This window comes from Miscanthus floridulus, chromosome 5 (assembly GCF_019320115.1).
Source record: "Miscanthus floridulus cultivar M001 chromosome 5, ASM1932011v1, whole genome shotgun sequence".
NCBI lineage: Eukaryota > Viridiplantae > Streptophyta > Magnoliopsida > Poales > Poaceae > Miscanthus > Miscanthus floridulus.
Window position 1 is genome coordinate 103,254,011 of NC_089584.1, and position 16,211 is coordinate 103,270,221.

Sequence of the window (16,211 nt, forward strand, 5' to 3'; positions counted from 1 at the left end):
TTTTTGAAACCGACAGTGATGTTTATATATATTAAAAAATTCTTTTATATACTGGATAAATAGAAGCATATGTATTCCTATATCGAAATGGCTTGAATTTTTTTGGCAAGCTTGTACACCCAAATTAAGATCTCAGAAAGGATCTTAGGTTTTTCTAATCATTTTTTATTTATTATATTTTTTGTGTGCTGAATGAGACAAAAGAGGGTGAATTTCATCTTGGACCCTATAAATTTTTTTCATCCACCTCCACAAAAATTTTATCCCTAGGGCACATTAGAGCCTATGTAAAAGTTTGGCACCATTCCGGATCTTTTTGTGGGTAGACTCAGTTCAACCTATAATTAATCGGTGTCATCGCGCGGAAATTCAATTAAACCTCAGAAAGTAGCAAACCATCTCTGAAAATCCCAAACTAGGTGTTTCCTTTGCACGTGGCACGTGCAAGCCTAAGAAAAAGTTTAAGACTAATATGACACCGAAATGCGTATGAACCACGGGAACCTTGATAACCTATGTGTATAGTTATGGTTCGATGAAAGGGCATATGTACCTCTATGAAGCATGTATACTCCGCCTATTTCGAAATGGCTTGAATTTTTTTGACAAGCATGTACACCCAAATTAAGACCCCACATAGAATCTGAGGTTTTTCTGATCATTTTTTTATTTATTATATTTTTCTCTATGCCAAATGAGACAAAAGAGGGTGAATTTCATCTTGGACGCAATAGTTTTTTTCATCCACCTCCACAAAATTCTTATCCCTAGGACACATTAGAGCCTATGTAAAAGTTTGGCACCATTTTGGATCTTTTCGTGGGTAGACTCAGTTTAACCTATAATTAAACGGTGTCATCGCGCGGAAATTCAATTAAACCTCAGAAAGTAGCAAACCATCTCCGAAAAATTCCAAACTTGATGCTTCCTTCACACGTGGTACGTGCAAGTCTGAGAATAATTTTGAGACCAATATGACACTAGAATGCCTATGAACCATAGAAACCTTAATAACCTATGTGTATAGTCATGGTTCGATGAAAAGACAAATGTACCTCTGTGAAGCATGTATACTCCGCCTATGTCAAAATAGCTTGAAATTTTTTTGGCAAGCATGTACACCCAAATTAAGATCCCACATAGGATCTTAGGTTTTTCTGATCATTTTTATTTATTATATTTTTCTCTGTGCCAAATGAGACAAAAGAGGACGAATTTCATCTTGGACCCAATAGATTTTTTCATCCACCTCCACAAAATTCTTATCCCTAGGGCACATTAGAGCCTGTGTAAAAGTTTGGCACCATTTTGGATCTTTTCGTGGGTAGACTCAGTTCAACCTATAATTAATAGGTGTCATCGTGTAGAAATTCAATTAAACCTCAGAAAGTAGCAAACCATCTCCAGAAAATTCCAAACTTGATGTTACCTTCACAAGTGGCACATGCAAGTCTGAGAATAATTTTGAGACCAATACGACACTGAAATGTATATTTCTAGTTGCCCAATAAATGTATATATTTCTAGTTGCCCAATAAATGTTACACGAATTACATGCATGATAATAATTAAACACACAAAGCCATACATATTAAAATTAGAACCCAAATAAACTACGACATTGAAAGCCTAGCTAAATAAACATTAATTACTATCGGAATCACTGCCGGGATCGATCGGGCCACGCACACTAACATGCCTCTGTAGCCATATATGGTAATTGATGTCACGAATTATGTATCCGCTTGTATCGATGAAGTCCAATGCCCGTATGAGTGCACTCTCTCATGCCTTACAATACCAAAAGAATCGTCAGCCATAGATGTAACCTACTGAATGACCACTGCCTCTGTTAGTAATTCTTATGCAGTACTGACATCCTTCTATAGTGAGCTGGTCGAGGTTTCCATTGTAGAAGTCCCAATCGTACCCGAGTTGCTCCGTAGCTTGGTCTAGAACGGCACACAAGCCACTTGCAGCATAGGTAAGGTCCTATAGCGTAATCTGCATGTGGAGAAAAAGAAAAAAATTAGAGAATGTTATTAAAATAATAAACAACAAATAACCATGACTCAGGTATAAGTGACCATTTTACCACATCCGCATGGTTATAGCTCGCAAACCATTCACTTGCTTGTGGGATGGGGATATCATCAGCATTCAAAGCAAGTGCCTTGAAGTGTAAGAAATCAGGCACATCATAGCAAATACGTCGAAGTGCCTCTAAATAGATGTGCACGACACTTAATTGGGCGCTTATCACGTCCGGGCTCTGTATTCCCGTCCCGTGGATATGGTTCCGATGATTTGAACCCCTCAAAGGGATAAAAAAACTGAGTTCACACGTCCATAGCCGACCACTTGCATTAGATGTCGTGTTCTCGACGATGTCCGAGATAAAGAACCAGCTAAATGTTATTCGCAGCCAATCTATTGGAGATATAGTCTGCGACATATATGCATGCAACAATGATATTAAACTAATTACACTTATTTGTTAGCATAAAAAACAAAAGATGTTGGAAAATATTTTATACAATAGCTAGAACAGGGAACCGTGAATGGCCACATTAGGAGCGAATGGCTCATCGCCAGGGTGGAAACCTGGTTCCTGTGATGGGGGAGGTCCGTTGTTCATACCACCTGATCGATAAAATGCAAAAAAAAGAACATAAAATATATGCACAAAAAAATTCTTCCAAGTAAAATGTGGCAACATAATTAAATATAGATCGAATGCAAGTAATAATAATATATATAAATGTAGAACGCAAAGAAATATGAATATAAATATAGATCAAATGAATATAGATAGAATATTAGAGAAGACAACATATCAATACCATTGAAAAATGCAGGAGCTATGACCAAATCACGTAGGGAGAGAGTGGATGCCTTGAGAAGTGAGAGTGAAACATGAGAAATGAGACTGTGAGAGTTCGTGGGTGGGTGGGAACAATGTATGTGGCCGGCAGTGTGTTTTATATAGGGGGGCATGGACATCACTACCAGTTTTTAAATAGAACCGACAGTGAAGGTGGCCTCATGTGTGCACCATTTTGGTGGACTACGATGCATACCGATATCTATGGTTTGTTGTGAGAGAAAAACATTGTATCATGGCTGATAAGGCCTGGCTAAAACCAACATGCATGGAGAGGCTAGCTCCTGGTCGAGGGCCATTTTATAGGGGCTAGCAGTCATGGTACATTTTTATTTCTGAACTAAAGTTGTCGGGATAGGTGGAAGCAGTGTTCCAACTGTTGTAGTCATAGGAGTACTGTTGGCATATGAGGAGCATCTACACATCACTATTGGTTTTAGTTTAAAAACCGACAGTGAATTGGGCCTTCTGTGTTGGTTTGAGCAACCGACTATGATAGAAGCTATCACGGCCGGTTTTTAAACCAAAACCGACAGTGAAGTGCCTACCGCCATCATAGCCTTTTAGTAAAAATATAAAAAATGACTATCAGTTTGGAGCCTGCCATCGCAGCGCTATCTCTACCGGTTTTAAAACCAAAACCGACAGTAATGGGCCCTGCTGCCATTGCAGCCTTTTAGTAAAAAATATAAAAAAATCACAGTCTCATAGCCTTTTATAAAAAATATATAAAAAAATTCCGAGCCTAAGATTCGATCCCAAGTCTCGGGGTTCTTAGTTTGGAGCCTTAACCACTACGCTAGAATAGGGATTATGTTAGAATTAGTTGTTCTTTTTTTATCCTGTCGTAATGCACTACTAAATAATAAATGCAAAATCAAAAAAGTTTACCCGCCTAGGATTCGAGCGTGTGTCTCAGAGTACAGAGTGCGCGGCCTTAACCGCTGAGCTAGGATAGGGAGTTCGCTTAGTTTGCTTTTCTTTATTTATTTATTAATAGAAATAATGCAGTTAGTTTATATTCTAAAATAACATAAAAAATTGTGTCTTGATTATTTAATTCTATGATAATTAATTAATGGTCTATAATTATCAAATAATAGTGTTTGTGAACATCATCTTAATATTTGATTATATAGTCAATAATTAAATTGTAGAGATGCGCACAAAATATAAATTAAATATTCAGTGCGAATTCCTAATACAACGCCTGCATAATAATTATATAGTTAACAATAATCTAACTATCTTTAGGTGCATCAACAATGAGGGCCTCATTGTGATCAATTCGTACGTAAGCAGGTTCGTCACCCTCTTGAAGGATAGGTAGGGGTACGTTCGCCCCAAATCGAGGCATTTTCTAATAGCCCTTGTAGTCTTCTTCGTCTGTCACTCCATCGACACTGATAATCTTCCTTTTCCCTTCTAGGACTACTTTTAGCCTTCCTTTTTGTCTTGTTGTCCCTTGCATAGAAGACTTGCATAACATCTCTTGTAAGGACGAAGGGGTCATCTCTGTATGCGGTCTTAGTGAGATCAACGGTAGTGGACCCTTTGCTATCAGTGTTGATTTCCTCGAGCCGGACCCACTGGCAGTGAAAAAGAGCTGCCTTCAACAGACTATAGGCTAGCTCCCATATCTCCTCTATGAAACCATAGTATGTCGTCTGCACGTTGCCGTTTTCGTCGTGAGCATCAAAATGATCACCACAATTTTGGTATGTGCTCTTTCCATCTTGTTTTTTTGTGTAAAATGTAAATCCATTGATCTCATACCCTTGGTACTTAAGATATGTACCTGAAGGTCCCTTGGCTAAGGCATCCAGTTGATTACCCAACTTTATTCCAAGCAAGCGACGTCGCAACCAGCAGACAAATTCCTCCTTATGTTTTTTATCCAGCCAAGCCTGTGACCTGCTCGGATATAGAGTTTGCAGCGATTGCCTATGCTCGTCAATGTATGGCATCACACTCTTAGCTTGCTGGATAACAGCGAACTGTGCCTGTCTAAAAGAAATAGGGTTGTCTACTGTAATAGATTTCTCCCTGATCGTTCCTTTGCCACGTAGTCTTCCCTCGTGACGAGATTCTAGAACTCTGATCCTTTTGATGTCCAGATAATATATGCAGAACTCAATGGCCTCCTCCATTGACCATCCTTCAACCATGTCCCCTTCTAGCCTAAATCTGTTCCTAACATACCTCTTGAAAACTTTCATCAATCTTTCGAAAGGGAACATCTGATGCAGGTACATTGGGCTAAGGGCTCTAATTTGGTCAACAAGATGAATAAGCAAATGCAATAAGATATCAAAGTAAGTCGGCGAGAAATGCATCTCAAGCCTAACAAGAGTTTTGGCTATGTCCCGCTGCAGCTGCTCTAGCGTGGACACATCAATGACCTTTTTTGAGATCGCGTTGAAAAACGAGCAAAGCTTTATGATTGAGGTGCAGACCTTTGGGGGGAGGATACCACGCAGGGCAACAGAGAGTAGCTAAGTCATAATGACATGATAGTCATGGGCCTTCATAGGGCCATAGTTGAACTTGAGTTATCTCATGTTCACTAGCCTCTTTGGGTTCGCACAGTAGCCTGTCGGGACTTTGAGTTCATTGAAGAAAGAAATAAGCGTATGCTTTTCTTCCTTCTTCAATGTCCATGACACAACCAGAAGTTCGAACTGGCCATTCTCTAGCTCCATGGGATGCAGCTCCTTCCCGATTCCCATGTGTTGCATGTCTAGGCGTGCGGTTAGTGAATCCTTCGATGTCCCCCCGGTGTCCATCAAGGTGTTAAGAGTGTTAGCGCACACGTTTTTAGTGATATGCATGGGATCAAGACAGTGGCGTACACTCAGAAATGGCTAGTAAGGTAGTTTCCAGAAAACCGATTTTTTCTTCCAAACGCTCCCATCAGGCGCTGCTACTGCATTGTCCCCTTTCCAAGGACGACCTCTAGTTTGTTGAGTTCTTGAAGTATCGCAGGCCCGTCTTGATATTTTGGAGCTAAGCGTTTCTCAATAGTACCGTTGAAATCTTTTCTGTTCCTACGGTAAGGGTGATCCTTAGGTAGGAACCTACGGTATCCCATATAAACTATCTTTGAGTTATTTGGCAGATTTACCGCATCGGTGTTATCCAAGCACTCAATACATCCAGTATAGCCTTTTATCTTCTCTCTAGACAACGAACCTCAACCTGGCAGGTCAGTGATCGTAGCGATAAGTACTCCCTTGATCGTGACATGTTTCTTCTTGTACTCGTCCCAAACATCCGGCACATCCTTTTTAAACATCTCCACTAGTTCATCGATCACTGGTTTCAGAAACACATCGATGTCATTCCTAGGTTGTCTTGGCCCTTGGATCAGTAGTGCCATCTGGATGTACGGCCGCTTTATACAGACCCAAGGTGAAATGTTGTATATACAGAGCGTCACTTGCCAGGTGCTATGATTACTTCTAACCTGGTCGAAAGGATTCATCCTATCTGTGCTCAAAGCAACCAAAGGTGCCTTACCTCTCCACCAATGTCCTTATAGAACATAGTATTGACAGTCCTCCAGTCATGCCCATCGGCGGGGTGCCTCATCATTGTATCTTTCTTACGCTCTTCGCCATGCCAGCGCAACAGCTTGGCTGACTTTGCACATGCAAACAGCCTATGCACCCGGGGAGCTATAGGGAAATACCAAACGATCTTTATGGGGCCTCCTCTGGTCTTGGTACCCTCATCTAACGGCCCTTCCTTGTATCGTGGAGCTTCACACTTAGGGCACTTGTCCAAGTCTTTGTATTTTTCTTCACGGTACAATATGCAATCATTGGAACACGCGTGGATTTTTTCAACCTCGAGGCCAATGGGACAGATCATTTGCTTGGCTAAGTATGTCTTTTCTGGCAACTGGTTTTTTTCTGGGAGCATTTTCCTTATTATACCTAACAACTGATCGAAGCCTTTATCGCTCAACTCGTTTGTCGATTTGAATTCTAACAGTATGATGTCGGCTTCCAGTTTGTTCATTGGATAATTCCTATACAATGGTGTTTTACCATCTTGTCTTATTTTCTCTAGCTTTCTCAGCTGTCTTTCACTAAGACATCCGGTCTCTACATTACGTAGCAGCTGAGAAATTCCATCGTTATCATCGGTGTCGTCAGCTAGCGTGTTCCTAAACACATTATTAACTATGGCCATAGGTTCTGTATTGACACCGGGTTCCTTGTCAGCATCGTGGATGGCTACGTCAGGCATGTCCGCATCATCATCGTTTCCCTGCAGAACATTTACACCAACCTCGCCATGCATAGTCCATATCGTATAGTTTAGCATGAACCCCCTGGTAATCAAGTGCGATCGTATAGACTCAATTTGACGAAAGTTTCTATGATTCTTGCAATCTTTGCATGGGCAGAAGACAGGATTTCCATTCCCAGCATGGGCTTTGGCATCGGTGATAAACTGGCTGACGCCATGCATGTACCGCTTGTCCGTTCGGGACAGATACATCCACTCTCGATCTATCTCTACACAAAAAAATACTGAGACAGTAATTATAAAGAATTAATAAAAAATCGAGCTTCATGAACAACAATTATAGCTTGAAAGTACCATTTTTGGAAAACATTATTGTACACTAATTATTGAAAAATTGAAATTGGTAGCCCCGACCCTGTAAATTGAAAATCGTAATAAAAAATAATTATTGTACAATATTGAAGAACAACTATTCTACTCTACTTCTAAGAACTAATTATAGCAGCACATACTAACAATGATGATCTTGACCATCATGGAATAATTAGCTAGGAATTTAAATGTGTTCATAGACACCAACCTTTTGGATGATGGATTCACCATAATTTGAGCCTTACACAAATGTCTAATTGAAAAAGTGCTATCTAGAATGGAGAAAGAACTAGAATGAGAATCAAGCAATGTAGCCATCAAAACGAAGCTAATTAAGCAACAAAATCAAAGGAGTGGATGTTTGTTACTAACCTTAAAACAAAAAGATCAAGCCATTCTTTAAAATCCAAGCACTAGCTGCATGGTGAAGAGTAGCCGCAACAATGAAGGGAAGGGTCCAAATGCGTCTCTGTTCTTGGGATGGAAGAGAGGAGGAAGGAGAGGACAGTTGCTGCCTTTTTGTGTTGTAGGCTTATCACCGTCGATTCTTGGCTAGAACCGACAGTGATAGTGCCCAATCACTGTCGGCTCTTGGCTTAAACCGACAGTGATGAGTGCCCGCCAAAACACTGCCGGTTCAAACCAAAAACCGGCAGTGGGGTGGTCCTTCACTGCCGGTTTTAGCCCAGCACCAATCATTTTTTCATTTTCAAGCTCATAACCGGCACTGAAGGTACATCACTGCCGGTTTTTACAAATCCGACAGTGATGAGACCGACAGTGATGTGCAAATCTGGCGTAGTGTGATGTTGCTTTTTTGTGAGCAAGTTGACTCGTCGAGATTAAAAACTCAAAACGAGACTGTGTTTTACATCCATCCGTTTCACCGTTAATTTCATTCTGATCATGTTTACTTTTTAAAGCAACCAAATTAAGTGTATTAGACTATTCACAGTATTATGGTCATTAAATATCTGCCACGTAGGATTTTTGGACTTAGCATGGAGTACTAATAGGTTGCGAGCGAGCTTGTCCGCGAACCGAGAAATAGACTGAATTTCTGTGGATTACATAAAAAACCCTAAACTTTAAAGTCTATTTGTGGGTTCTTAGACAAACCCGCTTGCATACCTAAACAATGATGATGATATATAAGATGGAAATGATATCAAGATTCAAAATGCCTGTACTGAAAAGCACGGATGTATTGAACTTTTGAAGAAAAGAGAGAGAAAAGTTTGGCTTTAGAATACAACAAATATTTTAAATCATGGGCTATGGCATTTAGTGAAGAACTATCGGCCTGTTCGTTTGGCTGTGGCTTGTCGTAAACGATCGTAAATTTCCAGCCAGAACAGTATTTTTTTCTCACACAAATCAGCCATCAGTACTTTTTCACGAACCAGCAACGATACGAACCAGCCAACCGAACAGGCTGTATGTTAGCTGCTATAACCCGCTATTTACGGCCAGTTTGGATCCCTCTAAACTTTAAAGCTCTGAAAGTTTTAGATCATTTTAGCTCACTTTAGAAGTCTAAAGCTCAAATGTGAAGTGGGGTAGTGAGTTAAAGTTTAGAGCTAACTTTAGATCATTTGTTTGAAGCTTTAGCTCTAAAGTTTAGAGTTCTAAAGTTTATTTAGCTTTAAAGTTTAGAGGTCTACAGTTTAGAGGAAGAAATCCAAACACATCCTTAATATAACGTGTTGCAGCGGCAGCTGGCTTGAACCACTATAGCCTGCTAGTGAAAAATACTGACTACAATAAACCTTTCAAACAAATTTGCCAAACGTAAAGAGTGGAGACTAGCTAACCAGGATGTCAGCACCCAGAATCTCCATGATGTAGTTACAAATTTCGCTCTTCTCTTTAATAAACATGTCAGGATCCAATGCTTTAAAAGCAATAATAAGAAACTAATAACGAACAATAAAATTATAACCTGAATACAAAACGTTATTCAAAATAGTTGACGCGGCTATATATGTTCTTCTTTTTCAAAGAAAGCTTACTAACAAATTTTGTGAAAAGAACAGTAAAAGTTTACAAATGCTCAACTGGAATGAATATAACCCAATTGGCTACATGCAAATAAAGGAAATGCAAATTCGATGACTACCTAGGAATGAATATAACCCAATTGGCTACCAAGGAATTTTTAGCAACCGACGAAACCTTATTTGCATCAAGCAAGTAAAGTACATCAATGAGATCGGCCCGGTATGATGCCACTAGCTAGGAACCCCGCGCAACGCCCTCCTGCTGCCCAAAGCAGCATATACAGCTAGTCCGGTGGTCCGGCCACCATCCACGGTCTGCCCTTATACAGGTCCCAGTCCCTCACCACCAAAGCCAAACTTGGAACCCTGAAAACTTAATCCAAAGACCCTCTTTAATAGGGTTTAGGTTTCTAAAAAACAGAGAAACAAAAAAAATCAACTTTTGGTAGCTTCTGCTTCGCTGTTTTTAACTTGATTTTGACTTCAGAAGCCGTTTTTATGCGTGCTTATTTGGTAGGGTTTTTCATTAAGCCAGCCCCAATAGAAGTCCTGTCCAATCTCGATTTTGTGTAAATTAGAAGTCCTGTTCAATCTTTAAGAGGAGGTTGATGACACAGACGATTTTGACGCAAATTAGGAGGCTTAAAATTGAGGTGTGGAGGATGGAAGAAATGGTTTCTCAAAAAAAAGAGAAATGGAAGAAGCGCCTAGATGTAGTTTAACAATAGTTTCCCAAAAAAAAGATGTAGTTTAACAATCTCGATTTTGTGTGTTTCAACTTTGTTTATTAACACTTTGTACATATGTCAGTGATTAGGCTTTTTTCCATGTAAAGTATACTAAAACTCAACCTGCGCAGGGTGAGGCAGCCCTCGAACAGTACATTAAGAAGAAGATCTTCTCACGCAGATCGAGAAGACCCTCGAACCTCCGCCCATCTATACACAGCGACAGTAGCCCATGGCAGAACAACCACGACCAAGGCCGGACCATGTAAAGATAATAAATGTGTATGCTATGATGTTCTTGGATTGTGGCACATGAAACGTGCGTTTGTTGCAGTGCTCAATTGGTAGGTGGTTTTGATCAAAATGCAGGTGTTATTCACAGTTTCACACTGTAAGGGGGGAAACAGGATTAACATTCTGTTTACACATTTGGCGGAACACAGACTTGTCGAGAAAAACATTTTCAGAAACAGAGAATCAATATGTAAAAACGAATGAATACACGCACTGACGTGACTGAATCGGGTAAATGCGCAGCTGATTGAACTGCTGCTAGTAGGCAGTATATATTGCATGTCAGAAGCCAACGAACTTGGACTTCATGGCGGTGACCTCGTCCTCGCTCATGAGGAACGTCTTGGTTAGCACCTCCATGGGCATGGCAGGCTTAGTCGAGAACATGGCGAACGTGGGCGTGACGACGCCAGGCGACTGGGAGTTGAACATGGCGATGAACACGGCGTCGCCGGTGCCGGTGTTGAGCTGGAAGTGCTGCAGGCCGAGGGGCACGACGAAGAGCTCGTTCTCCCTGACCACCTTGGAGAAGAGGCGGTTGGCCGCCGTGGTGAAGCCGACCATGACCTCGCCCTTGAGCACCATGACGAGCTCGGAGGCGCGCGGGTGCGAGTGCGGCGGGTTGAGCCCCCCCGGGGCGAGGTCGACGCGCGTGATGGAGACGCCCAGCGTGTTGAGCCCCGGGAACGTGGACACAATGGCTCGCGTGGAGTTGACGCGGAACGGGTTGTTGGTGCTGCCCGCGGACGCGATGGCGCGGGAGAAGAAGTCGTCGTCCACCACGGCCGTCAGCGGCTTGCACGCGAACCCGTCGACCGGCGTCGCGGCCTGCAGGTCCGCCACGCAGATGTCCTGGAGCGGCGTCGGGTCCGACAGGGCGCCAGCGATGGCCGCCGCCACTAGCAGCGCGCGGAGCACAAGGGACCGATGAGCAGCTGAAGCCATCAGAACGAACGTCGCTCTTAGTAACGCAGTAGTTAAAATGGATGGAAATGGAAAGATGTGGCTGGCCCGATGTGCTCTCTACTCTTGGTCTTGGGTTCTTCTTGTCTTGGGTTGTGTTGTGTCGTTGGTGGGCTATCGATCGGGCAATATATATATCATGCAGGCTGACATGGCAGTGCACGGCTGGAATTGATGTGGACGGGGAGGTGTGATGGCCGGAACTGCAGGCGGCAGGCGGCAGGCGGCATCGCTACTGGGTCTGCAAAGCGCGTGCATGAGTGATGCACGCGAGCTGGTGAGCAACCTAGCACTTTATAGGATTATTATTTTCCCGAATCACAAGTGGTCCTGTTGCTCGTCGTGATCGATTTGGCGCTGGGTGGTATCTGTTGCCATTTCGTCGGATCGTTTCCACTTGGATTCGCTGGAGAGTTGAACAGGTTTGAGTCCGGCCGGCCGGGCAGCTGGTACGGGATTTGTAAATTTCGTGAGGAGCTGCCAGCGCAGTACGTACGCACAGCTTTACGTCTGTTCCTTGGGCTATATCACCTTTTTTTAGCAACCCTTGGGCTATATGAACATCACCAATTCACCTGCCAGTGTCTGTGTCAGTCAAAGATATGGGCCTCCATTGGACGCGAAATAAGGCACTACTAGATCAGGCCCACAGAAATAAAAGCATCGAAACGGGCCGCACTAGGCCTCCAACTCCAAAGTACAATTTCTTCCTTCTTCGTCAACACACTGCTATTGTTAGTAGGAAATGCTACGTACACGGCGGCCTGCATACCAGCCCAATAAACCTTTGCTCTATGCCCGCTCATTTTTTTATTACCGTATCCACGTCCGTATCTTCTGTTGTGCTGGTTGGATAAGGAAAGGAGAAGGAGACAAGAGATTTGCTCTGTTCAGCTGCGCACGTCGACGGTGACCCTGCCTACTTCTGCTCCGTTGGTCGCCCTGTTGCTCTGTTCTGTGGTCCGCTCCGCCATCGATGGTCACCTAGTGTTGCAACTTCCCCTGCTCCACCGCGTCTCCTCGCTGCTTCCTGCTTCTGCTTCTGCTATGTGGCCCGGTTCGCCTGACGGCGTAGGCACTATCGCGCCCACACATGGCGACCGCTCCCTCGGCTGCCAGCTAGCCACTGAGGCCACTACGCAAGGAGAAGCGTCGGGCCCTGGCGTTGAAGCCCTCCGTCTTCGTCTCCTGCTATGGCTGCGCCGCCCCGATGTAGATGGCGGAGGAGGCCGCACCGAGATACGATGCATGTTGCAAGCGTACATTTTAAATGTTTCAGATGTTTTGGAGGTAAGTTGCAAGTGCTTCATAAGGATGTTGCAAAAGTAGATCGAGATGTTGCACATGTTGCAATGGGCTATACACGTATGTTTTTAGTGTATGTTCCAAATGTTTCATCTGTTTCAGACGTATGTTGCAAGTGTTTTATTTGGATGTTACAAAACTAGATCGGGATGTTGCATATATATGTAAGTGTTTCAGGTGTTTTCGTATCTATGTTGCAAGTGTTTTATCTCGATGTTTGCATATTTTTGCATTGGCTACGCACGTGTTTTCAAGTTTTTTACGGTGTTTTGCAAGTGTTTCAGACGCATGTTGCAAGTGTTTTAGCTGTTTCGGACGTATGTTGTGAGTATTTTATCTGGATGTTCCAAAAGTAGATCGAGTGTTGTATATGTTGTAATGCATGTGAGAAGGGGCGCGAGCGATCCCTGCGCGTGGTATGGAGCCGCGAGCGTCGTCCGGGCGGGGCGTGCTGGCCCAAGCGCGGGAAATGGGAGTGCAGCGCTGGAGTCCGTCCGGGCGCTGTTATTTGGCAACGTAGGAGGCAGTCCTCTGTCCTCCAGTGCGGAAAAATGCGTTCATCAACCCTAGTGAAAATGGACCTGTGCGTTAGCCACTTATAAAAGGATTGCTGGAGGATAAAAGCCAGTAACTATTGCAGTGTTAGCTTCCGACGGTACATTGGGTGACTGCTCTGTCCGTTTCAAATCGAACGTAAAGGTATCGTTTTTGTCATAGGTTAGTTTTTTTTTTCTAATTCTGATCAATTTTGAAATGTAAAGTAACATCTACAATAGTAAGTAAATTCTGTATCAAGACATTTCATATAGCAAATAAATTATCTATCAAGACATTTCATAGTAGATTTAATGAAGTTAATCCAATGATCGGCCTCTGTTTCTTCATCGACAAACATGCTAATCTATTAGCATTTTTGGTTCGAATCATAGTACATATCCAAATGCTCACAAAGCATATGAATCATAAAACCTATAATACACGCACGCGCACCTTAGCTCCATGTGAGCAAAAGCACATCCTAAACATGACTCCCCAATCCCACAAATAGTGTTATTCTCAAATCAAATATTTTTTAATCTTTGATCAAATATGTATAAGAAATATTAATATTTATAGTGTATAATTAGTACTATTAGATGAATCGCTCATTATATTTTCATAATAAACTTATTTAGAGATACAAATATCATAACATTTTCTATAAACTAAGTTAAACTTAAAAGAGTTGACCAGCATAAAACGTCATAGCGACATTTTTTTTTAGACAGATGGAGTAAGTCGATGGTAAGGCTGACTAAGTTATCGTAGACGTCTCAGTGTCAATAGACACGCCATTCACCGATCATAGGGTTTGGTCGTGATAATTTGAACAGCATGCGTGCAACGACTCCTCTACTCTCCCGAAGTTCGCCCAGTTGTCTTGTCACGTACTAATCAATTAGTATTACGTTGTCACTGCACGCTCCTGCTTTCGCCGTCCTTTCAAGTTTATTTGCATGTATATCAATTATCAATCAATCATTCCTTGCCACACAGCTTCAGCCGTAAAGTAAACATTTTTAGAATAGACACAAACCATCACGACCGGCTCCTGAGGATTATTTAGAACCAATTCAGAGTCCACCTGAGTAGTCGCGAGATCAACGAGGCTAAGCAACCCAAGCGCGACCAGCAGATCACTAATCTCTCGAAGACTTGAACGCGTCTCCACCTGTTCATCAGTCAGTCCAATATTCCATTGCAAGCCGGTCGGCGTCGAGCAAATAAATCAGAATTCAGAAAAATAATACACCACATTCCTTCGGTCCCATTCATCGTCAAAGTCAAATAATAACCATTTCTTCCGCTTAATTTAATGCAGTCTGATCGCAGATCACGACCAAGCGGCCTCTCTCAGAGTGAGACCGCCGTATGTTGCGCTGTCTGTCTCCTGCCGTATCTGCAGTCTGCACAAGGCGGCCATTACTCCGTATGCTATGCCGAGCCCGTACACACAGAAAGAAGCGCAGAAACCCCAGTTCCGTACGCCATCCGCGCCTGCACAGTCATACTATATATAGGCGGGGGATCGAGGCCGTGCTTGGTGCGACCCAGCCCCCCGCGCGCGTATACATACATGGCCGGGCTGCAGCGGTCGAGCGAGACGTACCGGCGGTCCGGGTCGTCGGGGACGGTGTGGGAGAACAAGCACCAGTCGGCGTCGGGCGAGCTGACCAGGCCGGCCCGGCCCAAAGATGCGCGGCAGCAGCGGAGCGGCCACGGCGGGTACAGGACGACCGGCCACGTGCAGCCGGCGCTGGACCCGCCGTCCCCGCGCGTCGCCGCCTGCGGCTTGTGCAGCCTCTTCGGCAAGGACAAGCATCAGCCGCCCCGCCGCGCCAGCGGCAAGGGCCGGCGCCGCTGACGAGTTCGGCTGGCCGGGCGTCCAAGGCTCCCAGCTCTTTGTCCATTCACGCTATACTCTTGTTAGGCGTTACCTACTGTATTTTTCTTGCTGCTATAGCTTCGGTCTTGTCGTTATAGCAACTTAGAAGATACATGCATGATCAGAGGTCACAGAATACTGAAAAGTTAGTCTAAAAAAAAAGAATATTTACCCTGTTGTGAGAGGAAATACGGTTACATGGCTGAAAAATAGTGTTGAATAAGCTCAAGCGAACAGATCGACTAAAAAATTTGTGTTCATGTTCGTACGCAATGGATCGCATTGTGCACCGTTATTCCCTCCTCTCATGATACAGTGGACTGTACCTTTTGATTCTATCATGGACTAATTAGGCTCAAAACGTTCGTCTCGTGATTTCCAACTAAACTGTGCAATTAGTTTTTTTTTCATCTATATTTAATGCTCCATACACGTATCGCAAGATTCGATATGATATCTACTATACCATTTTTTGGGAAATTTATTTTGAACTAAACAAGGCCTTACTGAAAATTTAGGCGACGTACTAACACCCAGCTGAAGGATTCTGAACATTCTAGTATCTTGCTTGTAACTTTCTCTGTTCTTGTAGCCTTAGACAGTTAGACTCGCCTGCAGTACTAATCACAACTTGACGACACTAATGTCCTGTAGTTCTATATGTTCACTGTATGTATCCTCATGTCCCTTTCCTGATGCCTTCTTTTTCTTATTCGTACATATATGGAACAAATCAGCTCCCTGTTTGTTATTCAACTCTACTCCATTAACAGATAAGCTATATTTTTCATGAGTTAATAATGATAACAAGGTTGGACTGGACTCAGTCTGTTCGGTTGGCTGGTTCGTATTATTGCTGGTTCGTGACGAAGTACTGCTGGCTAGTTTGTGTAAGAGAAAAATACTGTTCCGACTGAAAATTTACGATCAAGCCACAACCAAACAAACAGGCTAAAATTATTTCAACCACGCAGAACAATTTT

The 16,211-nt window shown here is 43.0% G+C and overlaps 2 protein-coding genes across 2 annotated transcripts; one reads left to right on the forward strand and one right to left on the reverse strand.

Annotated features, from left to right (window-relative positions):
• Positions 1–10,817: 10,817 nt before the first annotated feature.
• On the reverse strand, positions 10,818–11,480 carry LOC136452833 (germin-like protein 1-2). The gene has a single exon (XM_066453422.1). The coding sequence runs from the start codon at positions 11,478–11,480 to the stop codon at positions 10,818–10,820; it is 663 nt and encodes a 220-aa protein (XP_066309519.1).
• Positions 11,481–14,803: 3,323 nt separating this feature from the next.
• Positions 14,804–15,349, forward strand: LOC136452834 (uncharacterized protein At1g15400-like). The gene has a single exon (XM_066453423.1). It carries the CDS (start codon positions 14,920–14,922, stop codon positions 15,205–15,207), a length of 288 nt encoding a protein of 95 aa, XP_066309520.1. The 5' UTR covers positions 14,804–14,919; the 3' UTR covers positions 15,208–15,349.
• Positions 15,350–16,211: the final 862 nt, after the last annotated feature.

Coding starts and splice junctions, on each gene's coding strand:
- LOC136452834 (XM_066453423.1), top strand. CDS start 14,920: ATGGCCGGGCTGCAGCGGTCGAGCGAGACGTACCGGCGGTCCGGGTCG.
- LOC136452833 (XM_066453422.1), bottom strand. CDS start 11,480: ATGGCTTCAGCTGCTCATCGGTCCCTTGTGCTCCGCGCGCTGCTAGTG.